This window comes from Balaenoptera musculus, chromosome 3 (genome assembly GCF_009873245.2).
Source record: "Balaenoptera musculus isolate JJ_BM4_2016_0621 chromosome 3, mBalMus1.pri.v3, whole genome shotgun sequence".
Lineage (NCBI taxonomy): Eukaryota > Metazoa > Chordata > Mammalia > Artiodactyla > Balaenopteridae > Balaenoptera > Balaenoptera musculus.
Window position 1 is genome coordinate 148,754,532 of NC_045787.1, and position 18,557 is coordinate 148,773,088.

At 43.3% G+C, this 18,557-nt stretch overlaps 1 protein-coding gene across 5 annotated transcripts in view; it reads left to right on the forward strand.

The window, feature by feature from the left end:
• The window catches only part of SFXN1 (sideroflexin 1), a 45,359-nt gene extending 38,024 nt beyond the window's left edge, over positions 1-7,335 (forward strand). For 3 of the 5 annotated variants that reach the window (XM_036846961.1, XM_036846957.1, XM_036846960.1), the window contains exons 9-12: positions 1,539-1,611; positions 2,826-2,875; positions 3,288-3,335; positions 5,984-7,335. In XM_036846961.1, the coding sequence (XP_036702856.1) occupies positions 1,539-1,611; positions 2,826-2,875; positions 3,288-3,335; positions 5,984-6,046 (234 nt within the window). In that variant the 3' untranslated portion in view covers positions 6,047-7,335. The remainder of the gene's footprint in view (positions 1-1,538; positions 1,612-2,825; positions 2,876-3,287; positions 3,336-5,983) is intronic. The other 2 variants (XM_036846962.1, XM_036846958.1) reach the window with 1 other exon arrangement.
• The last annotated feature ends 11,222 nt before the right edge of the window (positions 7,336-18,557 follow it).

Below are 18,557 nucleotides of genomic sequence, written 5' to 3' on the forward strand. Positions count from 1 at the left end.
ACCAAGTATATATAGATATAAAATAATATCACATGTAAAGATGCTCAGTATCTTTAGTCATTGGAGAAATTCAAGTTAAAAACCACATTAGCTACCATTAAACGCCTATTGGAATGGCTAAAATCAAAAAGACTGACCATAACAAGTGTTGGCAAGGATGTGGAGGACCTGAAACTCTCATTCCCTGCTGGTGGGAATGTAAAATGATACAACCACTTTGGAGAATAGTTTGGCAGTTTCTTAAAAAGTTAAACATATGCTTACCATGTGACCCAGCCATTTCACTCCTAGGTATTTACCTAGAAGAAATGAAAACATATGTCCATAAAAGACAAATGTTCAAAGCAGCTTTATTTGCAATAGCCCCAAACTGGAAACAATCCAAATGTTCATCAACAGGAGAATGAATGGATTATCAAAGCAATACATTCCATGCAATGGAATACCTAACCCAGCAATAAAAAGTCCTGAACTATGGATACATACAACAGCATGAATGAATCTCAAAACAATTACACGAAAAAGTAGATACTGTATATAAAATCCTAGAAATTATAACCTAGTATATAATGACAGAAAGTAGATCAGAGGTTGCCAGGGAATGGGTACAGGGTTTAGGGAAGATGGTGGAATAGCCAAGGGCACAAGGAACAAGGAAAACATTAAGGATGATGGCTATGTTAATTATTTTGATTGTGGTGATGGCTTCACAGCTGAATACTTATGTCAAAACTTTTATCATACACAGTAAGTATGTGCAATTTATTGTATTTCATAAAGCTATTGGAGAAAAGATCATTGGGAGGAGAAAGAATTTACTCATATTAACTTTTTGAGCTTTTACTTCATTGAATATATATCTTTTAAACTTGTGATTACTGTCTTTAATTCATCTAAACTTTTCATTTAAAATATCCTCTGTTTGCACAATTCTGTGCTAAATAAGGTATGTCCCTCCCTCACAGAGTTCTGTGATTATCTAGGGGAAAACCAGTCATCCTCAGCTCGCTTATTTAATCTCAGACTAAGTTCTGTTTAAGAAGTAGGGATGAACGAGGCAGGATGGGATGCTGGGAAGGAGTCGGGAGGAGGGATGACATCCAGGTGGGGTTTCACGGGAGAGATCAGAATTCTCCAGGATCCTTGTCGTTACCGAGAGCCTTTCCAACAAAACCCTCTGCACAAGCCACCATCAGCCTTTGGTTTGTACACATCCATCGTTGAGATTACACGCAACTGTTCAAGAGTCCACTTGACGTGAGGGTGGGCTCTCATGGGTTCATCTTCCCGCAAGATCTCATTCACGGCTTAGCTTGCCTTCCCATCATCAAGTCTGTGTACCCGCGCAGATGACACACATCTGGGAAGTGCTAGGAAGAGGATTTACCATCTCCTTATGAAAATCCTTCATCATCAGACAGAGCCAGTTGCCCCAGATACAATATTTCCTTTTCCTGCTTTCCTTTGAGGGGTGGGGCCCCTCTGTGCGAGCTGCATGGTCTGTCTCTGCTTGATGACATCTCTCCCTTCCTCTCCAGTCCACGTCTCTCTCCCTTCACGTTCACCCATGTGATGTACCTTTTTGCCAGAGGAGTCTTCTCGGGGACCAGGGTATGCCTATCACGCAAGCCTCCTTGGAGTCGTGTGATCTTTTAACAGCTTGTGTTGACACTTAACTAAGTTGGCTGATTTCATTACAACCAGTTCACAGCTTGGTTGCAGCTCTTTCAGTGGCCTTATTTATATAATCTATATATTTCGTTGCTCTTTATATTGCATATTATGCTTTTTTAAAACTCCCTTTTGAAAACTAAAAATCTAATAGCACTTATTCTCTAAAAGACCAACCAACTCATTCATTTCCATTACCAAAAAATTGACAGGCAAAAATTTGTCATGCCAGCAATAGTTTTAGCCATACCGACAGCAACTAAAACCAAGAAAGGAAAGGTGCAGAGGAGGAGGGGGGATACTTGTTGGGTCTCTGCTACGTTCCGGGCACGTTACTAGGTGCTTTATTTATCTGGCATATCTTCACCCACACGCTTTTAGGAAGCTGCTGTGATCCTCCTTCTACAGAGAAGGAACTAAAGGTTGGAGACCGTGCCCTTTTCCCACAGTGGGGATGAACTGGTAGGGCAGAGATTTTTTTTTTTTTTTTTTTTTAATTTATTTATTTATTTTTGGCTGTGTTGGGTCTTCGTTTCTGTGCGAGGGCTTTCTCTAGTTGCGGCAAGCGGGGGCCACTCTTCATCGCGGTGCGCGGGCCTCTCACTATCACGGCCTCTCTTGTTGCGGAGCACAGGCTCCAGACGCGCAGGCTCAGTAGTTGTGGCTCACAGGCCTAGTTGCTCCGCGGCATGTGGGATCCTCCCAGACTAGGGCTCGAACCCGTGTCCCCTGCATTAGCAGGCAGATTCTCAACCACTGCGCCACCAGGGAAGCCCTAGGGCAGAGATTTGATTGCAGCTTTGTTTGTCTTCCAGCCTTGGAACCACCTATACAGATCCCCAGCCAGGAGAGAAATTATAGCTTAGTGATAACGATTTCTCCAGCTCCCATATAGCCAGGCATCTCTCAGATTATATGTGCAAGGGAGAAAAATGAGAAGCCGCTTAATCTTTGCATGTGCATTCATGGACAGATCGAAGAGGGAAGTCAGGACTAACTGTAATGCTGTTACAGTGTTAGCCCTGCATTTCACTAATCGCATTCCAGCTGGATCTTGTAATGTGGCGAGGTTCCTGTCCCAGTTAACCAGCAGAAGAAATTGTTTCTAATAGCCTGTATAAAAAGTACTCAAAATAACTTATTTCTCAACACAGAGGTTCCCATGGATGAGCGCACCTATTCAAGTTGGATTAGTTGGCTTCTGGTGAGTAGAATTACTTTGATGTCATTAATTTCTTTTTTTAAGATAAATATACAGCATATGAAATGTGAGGGATAATATGGGACACACGTTTTGAAAATGAGACCAGCCCAGAACATCTGGAACTATGGTCCCAGTCATTAGCTAGACATAAACTGTCTTTAGAGAAACCTACAACATTTGGGGCTATTTGTGTGATTCTTTTTTAAACTCCTTTTATCTCTTTGATTTAAAAAAAAATTATTTTGGCAGCCCTTGGTAGTAAAATTATACAAACAGGACATATTTTTGTGAGGCAGCATAATACTCGAAAGAAAGAAAGGGGAGTGTTATCAAAGTAAAATAATAGAAAAAGAATCTGAAAAGTCGACCATTTCAAAAATGCTCTGATTTTTTTCTTTTTTTTTTTTTTAAGTTTGGTATTTGCTACACCTCTGTGCTGTGCTCTGTTTCCTCAGAAAAGGTATGTATTTGTTATTCTTCAGAGTGATCATGCGTTTTAATCCTAAAAACCAGTTGAAGAGACAGGTCCATTTCACTAGTAGGAAAGTTGAGTCTCGAAAAGATAATGAAGCCAAGTCTCTAAAAGGAAGAGATAAGAGGCAGAAATCAAATGCATGTCTGTTTAATATCAAAATTCTCTTTGCCCGGCTCTTTTCTACCTGCTACTGTTACATTTGAAAATTCTTTATTCTTGTGTAAGACTCAGGTTAACTCTGGTGCCAATTTGCTCTTATAAAAATTTAAATATGGCTCGATGTCCAATCCATTGGCAAATGCATCTATAATGCAGATATATTCGAATTTAAGTTCCACCCCCAGGGACAGCAGTTATATGCACTTAGCTTTGGTGGTTGGTATATTTGCTTCCCTTCTTCCTACTTAGGGTTTTTTTTTTCTTTTTTTGCCTTAAAATCTTGATTGTGCACGTGTCTTTCATCACAAGCTGCCCTTGAATCCTGCCTTTGATGTAAGAACTGTGTTGACAGGCATTAAATCAGCATCACATAAATCTAAGGCTTCAGCTTTTTTCTATTCTAACATCAAGGCACAGAGGAGCAGCATTTTGTTGTTTTGCTGTGGTTTGTGTTACCAGACTCCTGCCCTTGTAATATCTTTCGTGGGCCAGCAGGCCACAAACATATGGCCTTTAATGCCCTAGGCTTTCTTCACAGTAGGTTTGGGATGAGGTATTCTGTTCTAGAACTAACTTCATCAGGTCCCTCTACCTGATAGAAAAATCCATCTTTTATCTGGTCTTTCACTTCTGCCTTTGACCCCCACTGTTCTTAGTTGGGGATTTAAATTTCAAGGAGAGGAAACGTTTATCACCTTGATGCCTATAGCTAAGCCCTCCTTGAAGAGGGCGGGACCTTCAGAACCTCTGCTGAAGCCCAATACAGATGAATTTCCTAAAGAGGAGCACTCATACCTATTTAATTGTACAAACCCCAGAATCTCAGGGCTTAAGGTAAGAAATGTTTATTTCCTTAGTATATTGCATTGGAATATGTGTTCAGCCCTTGACCTTGCACTCGGTGACTTAGGAACATGGCATTTGGGTTGAGAAAGATCTGATTTCAAATCTCAGTTACACCTCCAGTTTCCTTATCTGTAAAATTAGGATAATACCTGACTTGCCAGGTTTTTATAAGGGTTAAAATGCATAATGTCTGACCCAAAAACTGAGTGCTAACTCATACCCATTATCATTATCATCAGCAACATCATTTTAAAATTACTCAAGTTCCCACTATATGGAAAAAAATAGCCATTGTGGTTTTTTTTCTAGTTTTTTCCTATATTCATAATTTTTCTCTTTTTTGCATATGTTTATAAATCTATATCCTACCTTTTTTACCTCGTAGTTTACCACATCTCAACTATATTGAAGAACAGATCTTTTTAAAAGACTGATTATATAGTCTTACCAAACCCAGGTTCGGCTGCTCGCCACTCAGAAGCCAATAATTCAAGAGGCAGGTGTCAGTAGAAAGGAAAGGTGCTTTAATCATAAAAGCTGGCAATCTGGGGAGATGGTGGACTTGTGTCCAGAGACCAACTCTGATGATTCTTCTCAGCCATGACAGTTTTTAAAGGGAAAAATGGAGGGGAAAGAATCTCAGTGAATCATCGAGGCAGGAGGTTGGATTCTGCATCATTCTCCGTTGCGTGCAGACTGGCTGACTCTCTTAGGATGTTATCTTGCCCACATGATCTGCCTGCGGGATTGCTTAGGGGGATTCGTTGGGGGTAGAGAGCTAGTCATTTTCTTAACTGCTTACTTCTTCATTCTTTTTATCTAGGAAAAGAATCAACAGGTTAGACACGGCATGGTGTGCATTCAGGACAGCACAAGTCAGGAGTTAGGTTAATTGCCTAGTGATCTCATCCCTGTAATTAGGTTCTTTTAAGATTAGAGGGGAACAGAAATGGGCAAACAGGAAAGGGGCAAACGAGTTGCTTTCAATAACAAAACGTCCACAGTTTTTCTGGACAGTTTTTCTTCATCCTTAATACATATGCACATGTAAAACATTCAAGTACATTTTTAAATGCATAAAGCAAACACGAACAGTGGTCCTCTCAGTAGTGTGACAACAAGAGATGTTTCTTCTCGTACATTTTAGTATTTTCTGAAAGTTTTAGAATAAGTATGTTTTACCATACCATGGACAAAAGCACATTAACGCAAGTGAATTTTTAGTGCTAAAAAACTCCACTGAGTGCATATATCTTTTTTTCATTAACGGTGAACATTTATGTTGTTTTCCGTGGGAAGTGGCATGACCACAGGTTGTTTTCCAATACCATCAGGGTCTATGAGTGTCATCACCATACCTCCTTGCTGGCAAAAGTGGTTTTTAAGGCTTGTAATAAGATGAGAGGTAAAAAGGGTTGGGTTCTGATGGCGCCTTTCTTTGATATTTAGTGACAGTTTTCTGAGAGGAACAGGATACTTGTTTTCTGGGCACGTGAAGCCTTTTTCAAACAGGACTCTGTCGCCCTAGTCACGGGGGTGGGTGGGGCCACTCTGTCTCCTCTCTCCAGGTTCTAATTCCCACCTCCGCCCGTGGAATGACCCTGTCTGTCGTCTCTCCCTTCTCCCAGTTCCATGTCTGTGACAAGCTTGGAGGCCGAGCTGCAAGCCAGGATCCGAGAGACCCATCCTGAATTACGGCGGGTGTACTTTAACAAGGGATTATAAAGTAGGGAAAGAAACATCTTCAGAGGATCCTACCAACCGCAAGTGTGGTGTAGCCAAGTTGGTAAGGAATATCCTGGTCCTGGTCAACTGGTGACAGAAACCTTTTAACAATCCACATTAGCCTTTTAGAGTCAAGCTGCTACTTATAGCACAGCACCTGGGGTGGCCTCCCCTTACATTTGAATCATGGTATAATTTACAGAAACACCCTTCCTGTAGCTTTTATAGCCACTGTTTTTTCAAAGACAATATCCCAACCCTCACCCAGAGTTTTCAAAAGCACCGTTAGGCATACCGTAGATGTTCAGTATATTGACTGTCAGTCAGTGAAAAGGAAATCTGTTTAAAATACTGAATTTTTATCCTACTCTTGTTTCAAATCAAGGAGAGCTCTCAGTAGTGAGTTGAGAAAACACAAAAGCCCTGAAGCTAAACTGTAAAAGAAAATGACTCATAAATATTAAGGACAGTTTACTTTCCTGCCCAGTTTGGGCTGGAGGCAACCCGAAGTAGAAGATGAGTTCTTTGCATTTGTAAGATAAAAGCTCCTTCATACACCTCCGGGAAAAGTCAGAGTGATAGACAATGGTGAAAAGTCCCTGCTGTCAACAGCTGTATGCTTTCATATTGCTGATGGATTTCTTCGGTTGAGTTTGAAATTTATTCTATTTTACATTCTTATGAAGATATTAATCTTACCTTGCATTTGTTGACTTTATATTCAATCATTTAAATCAACTAATCAAATAACGGAAATGCACAAATGTCAAATTTTGGAAGTATATTCGAAACCAACGCTGTATGACTGGGTTGAATCTGGCGTGTTTGATTTTTTTTTTTTTATAAGCGAGAGAACAGTTCCATCTGCCTGCATGTCTTTTCTTGTCATCCTCGTAGATCTCTTTGGCTTTCAGGAAGATACGGAAATAATGTGTATGTGAATCAATGACTCAATGAGTTTTACTTGAATGTTGTATATTACATTCCACCCTGTTTGAAAATAATGAACCCGTGGACCACTGTTTACATCATCTGTAGTAGCTCCACATATAATATATTTAATGTAACAGATTATGTTTCAATTCTGTAGAGGTTCAAAGGCATATGTGAGGTGGTCATTTCACTGAGTGTAGACCACTTGATTCAATTTGTAATTCAGAGACTTATAAGTGGGAAAAAAATGTAGAAACTAGTTTGGGCAAATTTTTCCTGACAATGTGACCAGACTGAATTTCCTCATAAAGAAAAAATGGTGTGCCTCGTGTCTGTGTTTCTCTTTTCTCTAAAATGATGAATGGACCTGAAGCTTTTGGGCCACTCTGAGCCTTCCTTTATACTGCCAAAATATTCTCATTTAGATTTTCTGCCTTAAACCATTTGAAGCAAAAGAGCTTCCCCATGACATTCTGGCCTTGGATGTCTTTTGTTGCCATAGATGCTTCTCTTTAAAAATGGGTAAAAGCGGGAAATTCAAGGCAGAGCTCCACGAGGTGCTTAAAGGGCACTTTTAACAAGAAACTAAAGCACTTGAGGCCTACCCCACTCGCCCCAGCTAATCTCAGAATTCTTACCTCCAGTCAAGTGGCAGCTCTATGTCAAAATCTTAACCTTCGTTGAAAAATTAATGAATGCCTGGTTGGAAGATTGACAAACTAACCGAAATTTTAATACACACCAGGATGAGATGACCAAAGGATCATTATAAAAGGGATAAGGAGCCTGGAGATGTGTCTTTTTAAACATTATCTGTTGAAGCTTCTGACTCTTGATGCTTTTATAGAGAACTATGAACTGTATAGTTGAATCATGGTTTATAAAAAGGAACAAAATGAACAAAGATTGGCAGTCTTCGCTGATCTCTTAGGAATACCTCTTCTGGAGAAAATTCACATGAAGTGCAATATGCTTGTAAAGGTAAATAGTTATTAATATTTCTAGTAAAATGATATAAAGAATTACGACTGTAAGTATTAACTGACTGGCAGCTTTTTTTCAGTATTAGCACAGTGTCTGGCCAGTGTTGGAGTCAATGTATTATTTCAGTTCAACTGGATGAAATGTTAAATAAACTCAGAATGAAAAAAAATTCTCTCTTTTATTTGTATGTAAAGGATGATGCAGTTTTTATGTTATAGTCAATGGTACCTTTCATTCTAACTTAATATCTGGGTACCATCAGTAACTCCTGATGAAGAGATATTTTTGTATTATGCCTTTAGCAGGAAATATATTTCTAGTTTTGGCTACCAGTTTTCCACCTTCTTGAACACCACAGAGGCTCCCACCCACCCCCGGCAGCCCCACACAGCGTAATTCCAGGTAACGTTCATTATGACACAGGGGGAATGAGATTCTGCCCTAGACCCTGATGACTGACACCCTTACACATGGTGGTGAGGTAAATTTGTTTTTGTATTGTTTGTCAGGTTCTAATGTGGAACTAACGTTTACCATAGTTCACAGAGAAAATCTAAATTTAACCCAGGATTGGGGAGTGCCTTATTAACAGACGTAAAAAAGAACTGAGCATTTTACCCACCTTGGTCACGTCTCTGCCCTGTTTTGCTACAGGACCTCCGTTCATCACTTAAATTATTGAAATATATTCAAGAGCTTGGGTCTAGGAGTCAGACAGAGCCGGTACAATCTTGGTTGTACCCACTTTTAAAATAAGCATATCTGGGCTGCTGACATTCTCTGTGACCTTCAGTTTTATTAGTTTGGATTGTTTGGAGAGAATAATTGAATCTACCTCATAGAGTTGTTGTAAACAAGATAATTCCAGCACAGCGGTTTACGTAGTGCCTGGCACAGAGTAAACATTCAGTGGATGATTGCTGATTGTATATTTGTCTACAGATGCTGGACGTGCATTCAAAATGCCAGTATATCAATATACTGGTAAGATTTCAGAATCTTGGCGGCTTCCCCACAGATAACCCACAACCTCACTAAAAGTAGCAGATTAAAGTGGCCACGGCGAGACACTTGAATCCATCCTTTTAAAACGTCCAACAATTAAGGTTTTGCCTAAATGAGACAGAGGTAGGAAAGTCTCTGCTCACAGATGAGAAAGCCGGGGCTTCAGTAGTACAAGTTCAAGGCTGCTCCTGGTCGCTTGAAAACTATAGTGGCAGCCAAGGTCTGACACGTGAATCTACAGCCCTGTCCAAAAGTGTAAACAACTGGAACACTCCAGTAAAATTAGTTTTCAAACTGGTATATTCTTGAGTATTCAGAATTTCACTGAAAGCCGAAGAAAAATAAGGTTACATTTGTTAGTGATGTTATAAAGTATCACTTAAATTCTAGATGTTCAAAGTATGGTCCATAGCCCAGCAACATCCAAATTGGTTAGAAACGCAAGTTCTTGGGCCCCAGCCCAGACCTGCTGAGCCAACATCTGCCAGATGACAGGAGCCCTGAGATCCCTGTACGCATCACAGCTGGAGAAGTTCTGGCTGTGCCATGTCTCCAATGTTCCCAGGGACCCGAGCTTCACTGGGTCAATTTCAGATCAACTTCTAATACTCGGTGAATTTGCGTATTTACCCCTCACCAGATTCCAAGGAAGCTTCCAGCTTCAGTGTTGACGGTCTTAGGGACATAGGATCAACAAGCTTACGAGGGCAGGGATTTCTGTTTTGTCCACGGCCGTAGCTCCATCACCTAGAACAACTGGCACCAGCCAAGGGTCCCCCTGGTCATCGGGTTCATCCTGGGCTCTTTCTGGAAATCTGAAGAAGGGTCTTCACATTTCCAATTTCCAGTTGTGGAAAGGAATCCACTTGGTGTCACGGAGAGGTCGTCACCAAGATGTGGAAAGAACAGGGAATCTGAGGGTTTCTGGGACCAGAGCTGGCAATGAATGTTATCCTTGGGAACCGAGAGGCAAAATGACTGGGGGCGTCCAAGTTGTAAGCATTGTTCTGGAGACAGCCCAACTGTCACGGAGGACACCACCGCCCCTGTAGCTTTTGGAGCGGAAGGAGCACTTGGGACAAGACACACAGGGGCTTGTTTAACCCTCAAGGAGACCACGATATGCCCAGTTTTAAAGAGAAGGAACTTGAGGCTCAGAGATGTGGGCTGATTTGTCTAATGTCATGCGGTGGTCCAACCGCTCTCTCAGTCCACGCCTGTCAGACTCCACTGTCTTCCACTGTACTTCACAGCTTCTCCATCAATAGGAATAATTAGAACTAGCTTCGGTACAGCATTTTACAATCTTCAACATGTTTTTATTTCTGCATACATTACTCCTTGTAATACCCCCAGCAGTTCCTCTGAGATCACCTCCATTAAAAAAGTGGGGAAACAGTCTTGAAGAAGTGAAATCACTTACCACCAACCTAACTTGGTGGATTCACAGGATTATAAAAGATGTATTCATGTTCCCACACACCCCCCCCGCCACAGACAAAAGGTTTATGGAACATACAGAATTCCAATCAGGACCCAACCAAGGTCAAAGGCAGATCAGCAAGGTCATTTCCAGATAGGATCCCCTATTAGAGTAATAGGAACAATGGTTTTCAAAGTGTGGTACCTGGTCCAGCAGCATCAGCTTCACTGGGAACTAGAAATGCATGTTCTCAGGCCCTTTGGTACTGAATCAAAAACTCTAAGGTGGGACCCGGCCAACTTCTAACAAGCCCTCTGAGTGATTCTGACACAGTCCATTCAAACTTGAGAACCACTGGGTGGATGTTAGGATGAATGCTAGAGTCGCGTTCAGCTCCGTTCTGTGAACTGAGGCAGGCTAATCGCTCTAAACCTCAGTTTCCTCATCTGTAAAATGAAGTTAATACCACTTCCATCACTGGGTTATTGGGAGGATTCAATGAGAATTAATAAATGGACAGCACTGAGCCTGGCACAGGGCACACTCAACGCATTGTAGCTAAATTTATGTGATCCCCGGGGCCGGAAGTTTGACAACACTGTTCGTGATCCTACAGGGAAACAGGCACTCTTGTGACTGCTGGTAGACATGACATCCACATTGCTGCAGTTTTCCTGCAAGACAGTTTGGGTGTATCTATCGAAACTTATTAAAGCACGTACCCTCCTTAAAGCAATTTCACGTCTAAGAATTAATCCCACAGATGGATACACTCGGGTTCACAGGAGACCTGGCTACTGCTGGGAGGGAACCATATGAATGGAATGGTCGGGGGAGGTGAAGGAAGGGGGAGGTTGGAGAATATTTCCAGAAGATGGTGAGAAACTGCCAGGTAGGAAAAAAAAAAGTGTACACTATTGTGGGTAATCCCAAGTATAAGAATAAATTTTCCCTTGGGGAAAAGAATTTTTTAATTTCTGAATTGGATTTTTGCAAGATAGAAGGATAAATAACAGGTGATTGTCACAAATATGAGCTAATTTGGGAAGAAAGGCTATCTCTGGATGGTGGGATTTTTAAGTGATTTTAAAATTTTCTCCTTTATGCTTTTCTAGTTTTACAGATTTTCTTCTGTTTCTGAACTCAGGACATATTAAATGCTACTTAAAAAAAACCAAAACCCTGTAGGTGACAGTTCCAATTTTATAATAATAAATGCACTGATATGTATAAAAAGACATATTAGAGGAATATATGCCATAATGGTTAACAGTTGGTATCTCTGGATTTACAGGTAATCTTTATTTTCTTTACAGTTTTCTGTTTCTCATATTTTCTGGAATGCACCTGTATTGGTTCTAAAATCAGAAACACGTCAAGTTCAGGCCATTGAGTGACCCCCAGCTCAGGCTTGGAAGCGGGTGCCTCTCAGCTCCCAAGCCCTGGGATTACCGAGCCAATCATTGACCCTCCCCTTGATTCCATCTCTCTCCTGGAAATGATGGAAACGGTATCTACCGTATAGACAGGCCTGAACCTGTGGTTTTGGAACTCCAGGCCGGAGAGATCCGCAACTCCGAGAGACGCCGCCAGGGGGCAGCATTGCCTCCAAGATCGCGCGGCTGGAGCCCACCGATCCCCAGAGCTGCCGGCAGGTGGCGCAAGGCAACAGACTGCGGCCCTCGAACGTGCATCTCTGGATTTCCAAGGCCAGGTCCGGAAGATGGTGCAAGAAGCCAGGAGAAGGACATGATCTCTCTAGCTTCAAGAAGCTGTAAAGATGCCGACAAGCAGGAATGGGGCTTATTGTACAGGGCACCTGATTCCCGGTAGGAGGGGGGCAGTGCGGAACACAGAACAATTGTAGACCAGACCCAGTCCCTGCCCTCAGGGCCATCAGTGCTGCGACACAGGCCAATCACACTTGAAGCCGGCTCAGGGAATGGGAGCTGGGAATCAGTGAGGGCTTTAAAGAGTGGCATCTCAACTGATACCGGGAAGAGGAGTAGAAATTTCTCACTGGGAGGAGAAAAGGGGCAGGAAGAAAACTAGGGCTTCTCCGTACTGGAAAGGGCTTCCCTTTCCATGGAAAGATCTGGAAACCAGGGAGAGTGTGGCTGAATGGTGTGTGCAAAGGAGGGAACTTTGGGGAAGATGCCACCAGGATCTCAGGGTCGTGAGGGCCCTTCAGTGCCCAGGGAAGGAGTGCAGGCTTCATCCTGAAAGCAGGGACTCCTTCTGGAGGCTTTTGTCCCTGGGAGGAACAGCAGTCAAATCCTAACTCTGTCACTTACTGTTTTTGTCACATGGGACCAGCCAGTTCCCCTCTCCGATCCTCAGTGTACTCATCTGTAAAATGGAGACAATAAAACCTACATTACAGTCTTGCTGTGAAGCTTAAAATGGGTAAATGGAGAACCTGAAGTCATGACTTTCCTTCCCTTGTCCTTTTATTTCTCTGCAATAAACCAAATGGAAAAGGCAGACAAGCAGGCCATTTCCAGGATGTCACAGCGTCGGTTTGGCAAGTGTGAAGTTTCCAGGGGCCAGGAAATCGATTCATCATGTGTGATTGCAATCAAGAACAAGTTCTTTCCTCTTATTCTCATTTATGATGAAAATGTATTTTAATAATGTGCACTCTCCAAGATGGTAGCAGGAGAGAACAATTTTTAATAATGAAAAGCTAAAAATAGAGACGAAGATGACGATGCTATTGAAACTCCAAAGGATGCCACCTCCTGATACAAACCCTGAATAATAATTTTGGTCCATAACTAGGAGGGGGGTTGCCGGGAACCCTGTTCCCCAGGGGAGCAGCCTCAGGTGCAGCCGGGTGGCTTACCCTCTGGATGGCTGAAATAGGAAAGAAGCAGAAAGTTTTCTTCCCACGGCCTTCTCGCTGGGCGGGGTGAGTCACATCGGCAAATCTAGTGAGGATGACCCGATGAGGAGGAAGAGGATGCTGTCACCGACAGAGAAACTGGGACTGGATTCCACTTGTGCAGCGCACCTCCAGCTTCCCAGGGCTCCTTTGCAAGGCAAAATCTGGACAATGGCGAAACAAAAGAAAACAAAGCAAAGGACTCCCAAGTAGAGGCTGACAATAAAAAATGGAGAGAGGAAGAGGAGAAGCCTGGACAGAAAAGCCACTTGGACCAGGTGTAGACAGCAGCTCTCAAGTCTGGGAATTGAGAGAGGGGAAGACAGGGTTTGGGGGGAGGGGACACAAAGAGGCAGCAATGGGGAGCCCCCATCCTTGATGCTGGGCATGAAGAGGGCACCCCCGTTTGGGTGTAGGGCAGGGTTTCTCCCCCTTGGCTTCACTCCAGAATCACCTGAAGAGCCTTTCACAAGTCTCATTGCTCAGGTCCCATCCAAACCAATCACATCCCAATATTCGGAGGTGGCCTGGGAACCGGCATTTTAGGCTCCCCAGGGCTCAGGTTCTAAGAGCAGCCAGGGTTGAGAACTGTTGTTCTCGAGATCGAGGAGTACATTAAGGTGATTCCACGGCTCTGGAAGTGCTGGGGACTGGGGGGAGTGGTTAGTGCACTGCCGTGGTGGGAACGGAACGTCCCGCAGTGAACTAGGAGTGTGGACGCTACGAGCGCGGACCTGTGTTATCATTTATTGCGTGGCAGAGGTAGGCAGAACGCCCTCTGCCTACGTGTGCTGCCCAGACCCTCCCCTCAGCGTGCCATCCATCGCGGGGGGGGGGGGTGTCGAGCCAGCCTCTGACCCCAGGGTAAGCACAACCAAGGCTCCATTCCCACAGGCCTGGGAGAAGGAATCTGGAACATCGCCAGAGGCAAACAGATGTGCCCAGGACCGCAGTGGCTTGTTAGTTCTGGACAATGTGGCTCTGGAAGGATTCCAGTGGGAGTGGAGTTTGCGATGTGAAAGATGAAGCTTCTGGAGCCCTGCAGCGTGCTCTCTTCTGGGCGCGTGGCTGCTTCCTGCATCCTTTCCCATCCAGGGTCCTCCTCCTCCTCCTTCTTCAGCCTTCTTTTCTTTTCTTTTTTTTTTTTAACATCTTTATTGGAGTATAATTGCTTTACGATGGTGTGTTAGTTTCTGCTTTATAACAAAGTGAATCAGCTATATATATACATATATCCCCATATCTCCTCCCTCTTGCATCTCCCTCCCACCCTCCCTATCCCACCCCTCTAGGTGGTCACAAAGCACCGAGCTGATCTCCCTGTGCTACACGGCTGCGGCTGCTTCCCACTAGCTATCTATTTTACGTTTGGTAGTGTCTGCCTCAACCTCTCTGACCTGAGAAGCACTTTATTTTCACCACCAAAATAATACACGCTCATAAGAATAAACTAAGATGATGCAGAAGTGTATAGAGATCGCTTCCTTCCTCTCCTTTCCTAATCTCAACCCCAAGGCTACCTTCTCCAGGGGTTAACGGCTGTGGACTTTGATCTCCGTTCATCTGGCCACTGAATATGTTATGCGCTCACCTGTAAGTGTATTTGGTTTGACTTTACACAAATGAAATATACATATTCTACTACAACCTCATTTTTCCCCATAAAATTTTTTATTTTTTAGGTAATATTTATAGATCTTCCTCATTGTTGTTAAGAGCTTCATAGAATTCTGAAACGTTAATTCCTATAATGTGTTAATCATTCCTCTGTTGACGGGCATTTCTGTTATTTCCACAATTTTGCTACTACAAAAAAAATTCTGTTGTGAATATCCTTGTGCAAAGCTTTATATTCTTATGCTGTTGTTTCTTTAATAGGGGTTCCTAGAAGGGAAATTAGTTAGGTCCTAGGATGTGAGCATTTAAAATTTTGTTGATGATGATGAAAGCTAACTGTATTTAGCCTTTATTTTGACGTGCCAGGCCTGATAAGCGCAATTTAGTCACTATCCCATTTGAGCCTCTGATCAACTCTATAAGATAAACTCTCTTATTAGCCTCACTTTTCACACAATAAATTGAGGCCTAGAGAGGTTGAAACCCTTGCCCCGAATCACCCAAGGAGTAAATGGACTGTCCTCCAAAAAGGTATTTCACTCTAGCAACAGGGCCCACACCCTCCCCAAGATAGGATATAGTTGTCTTTGTAAGAACTAAACATCTAAAGGTCACTTTTTAAAAATTTACTTCTCATCCCTTGGAGTAAACCTTTTGAACCTCCACTGTTACCATTCTCTTTTGGACCATTGTCTCCCCTACTTGGACCAGAGCCTCCACTGGCTCCTGCTGCCAGGCTTCCCTCTTTTAGCCCATCCTCCACATTTGCCTAAGCAGGCACACCCTCCCCTGAAGCCATTTGACAAAGTCCTGGCTCCTCGGTCTGACATGTGAGACCTTCCATGACTTCCTCCCTGCCAGACTATCCAAGTGAATATCCTCTCTCTGGCCCTCCTGTCCTTTTCCCGTTGGCTTTTGCAAACCAAGTCCATGTACTTTCACATCTCCAGGCCTGTGCACATGCCATTTCCTCTTCCTGGAAAGCTTTCCTATCTTTAATATGCCTGGTGAACTCCTACTCATCCTTCAAAGCCCAGTTAAAATGGCCCCTCTTGAGACCAGGGTAAAACCAAGAAGAACACCAATATATTAATATTGAAGTGAGACTGATATTTATTTCTGTTTTATACTTTTTTGTGCTTTCTAAATGTTTCAACATGAGTAACTATTTCATAATTAGAAAGAAATAAAATAACTTTAATCTTTGAGCATTTTTCAGTTGAAATGTCTTAGTCTGTGCTTTCTAAAGTAGTGCTTTAGGGGCCTGACCTAGATAATTCTAAATTACTCTCTGAGAGGAAACTTGGCCTTGCCTCTTTGTTCATATTCGGGTCCAAGTAGGTGTCTTTTTCCTCTGAGAGAATTTCCAGGCGCCTGGCACATAGGTGACACTCAATAAGTGGCTGCTAAATACATTAATTAATTAACTAACTAACAAAAAAGTCAAGCCCACGCACACACCTTGGCTGACCTCTAAAGCATAAGCTTCTCATGCATTCAAAAGAAGATTCCTTCCTGGGCTCCTCTCCCCCAGACACAAGGACAGACATGCCCTCAAGGAAGTCCCTACATGTGATTGCTTCTGGGTTCCTCTGGGTCTTCGGCAGCTAAGAGAGCAGATGTTACATATTTGGCTCAGTGTTGGACCGCTGTCTCATTCTCCAAAGCTGGGAGGCACAGTTTAAGAGCAGAGGGATTGAGACTTCCCTGGTGGTGCAGTGGTTAAGAATCCACCTGCCAATGCAGGGGACATGGGTTCGAGCCCTGGTCTGGGAAGATCCCACATGCCATGGAGCAACTAAGCCCGTGTGCCACTACTGAGCCTGCACTCTAGTGCCCGTGAGCCACAACTACTGAGCCCACATGCCACAACTACTGAAGCCCACGCACCTAGAGCCCGTGATCCACAACAAGAGAAGCCATCACAATGAGAAGCCCACACACTGCAACGAAGGGTAGCCCCCGGTCCCGCAACTAGGGAAAGCCTGCGCGCAGCAATGAAGACCCAACTCAGCCAAAAAAAAAATAAAGTAAAAAATAATAAAATAAATAAATTTATTTAAAAAAAAAAAAAAAGAGCAGAGGGATGGAGGAGAGGGTCAGGGGTACTCAGGTCTGGCTATTTCTGTCCAATGCAGATTCTTCTAAAAACAACCTTTGCTCTAGAACTTGATGCTGCCTTGGCTGAACGTCAGAGCTGCACCACCGTCTGAAACTTTCCCTGCCTCTTCCCCCTTTTATCTTTCATGGGCATTATGCCCATTAACCTCGTTGCTCTGCTAATTTTTACCGAGCCTTTAGCACACATCAGGCACTGATGTTCTCCGTGCACTGCCATTTAGTCCCCACAGGAATCCTCGGCTGTAGGAAACGATATCATCCCCCTTTTATAGATGAGGAAACCGAGGAATGGAAAGATTATGTGGCTCCCCGCCGGGGGCCAAAGCCAATGGGAGGAGGAGCCAGGCTTGGACTCAGAGGCGGTGTCTGCATCCCTCCCAAAGGGAGAATGCCAAGCAGCTTTCCAGCATTCTCGTTGCTCCGTCCTCTCACCTGGATGTTTTCCAGACTCTCATTAACTCCAGATTTTTAAAAATACACTTTCCTTCTTGGAATTTGTCCAATTAGGAAATGACGTTTCCTGGTAATCTGGTCATAGATTCCTTAGCAAGAGCTGAAATGAAAGGCTTCTCCTTGGTAAAGGTGCATCAGAAGTCCCACCTTGGAGACGTGAGTCAGAATGTGGGAAGGAGAGCGCTCGGTGTGCACAGAGTGGAGGAGGATCTGCCTCGGTCTCCCCGTGGTTGGCAACCCTCGAAGGCCAGAGACCCAAGTTCGGGAGATGCTGTAGGTTAGAGGAAGAGCAGGGTTGGCTGACCCCTTGCATCAGAAATGCACCTCCAACCTACACTGTTGGTGGGAATGTAAACTGGTGCAGCCAATGTGGAAAACAGCATGGAGTGTTCTCAAAAAACTAAAAATAGAACTACCGTATGACCCAGCAGTTCCACTCCTGGGCATATATCTGGAAAAAACAAAAACTCTAATTCAAAAAGATACATGCACCACAGTGTTCATTGCAGCATTATTTACGATTGCCAAGATATGGAAGCAACCTAAGTGTCCATCAACAGGTGAATGGATAAGGAAGATGGGGTGTATATCTACAGTAGAATACTACTCAGCCATAAAAAAGAATGAAATTTTGCCATTTGCAGCAACATGGATGGACTTGGAGGGTATTATGCAAGTGACATAAATCAGGCAGAGAAAGACAAATACTGTAAGATCTCACTTATATGTGGGATCTAAAAAATACAACAAACTAGTGAATACAACAGAAAAGAAGCAGACTCACAAAAAAGGAAGGAAGGAAAGAAGGAAGGGAGGGAGGGAGGGAGGGAGGGAGGAGGGAAGAAAGGAAAGAAATGTGGTTCCCAGTGTGGTAGCTGCCCCACCACAGATGTGATGCATTAGCTGCCCCTCTTGTTCCAGGAGGCCCACCTCCTTCCCAGGCGTCAAGCAGACAGAGAATGGCTGAGAGAACTTAATTCCTTTGTGCCTCTAGTAATATCATCAAAACACACTGATGGCCTCTTCCCAGGGCTCGACTGAGCTCTTCTATGGCTCA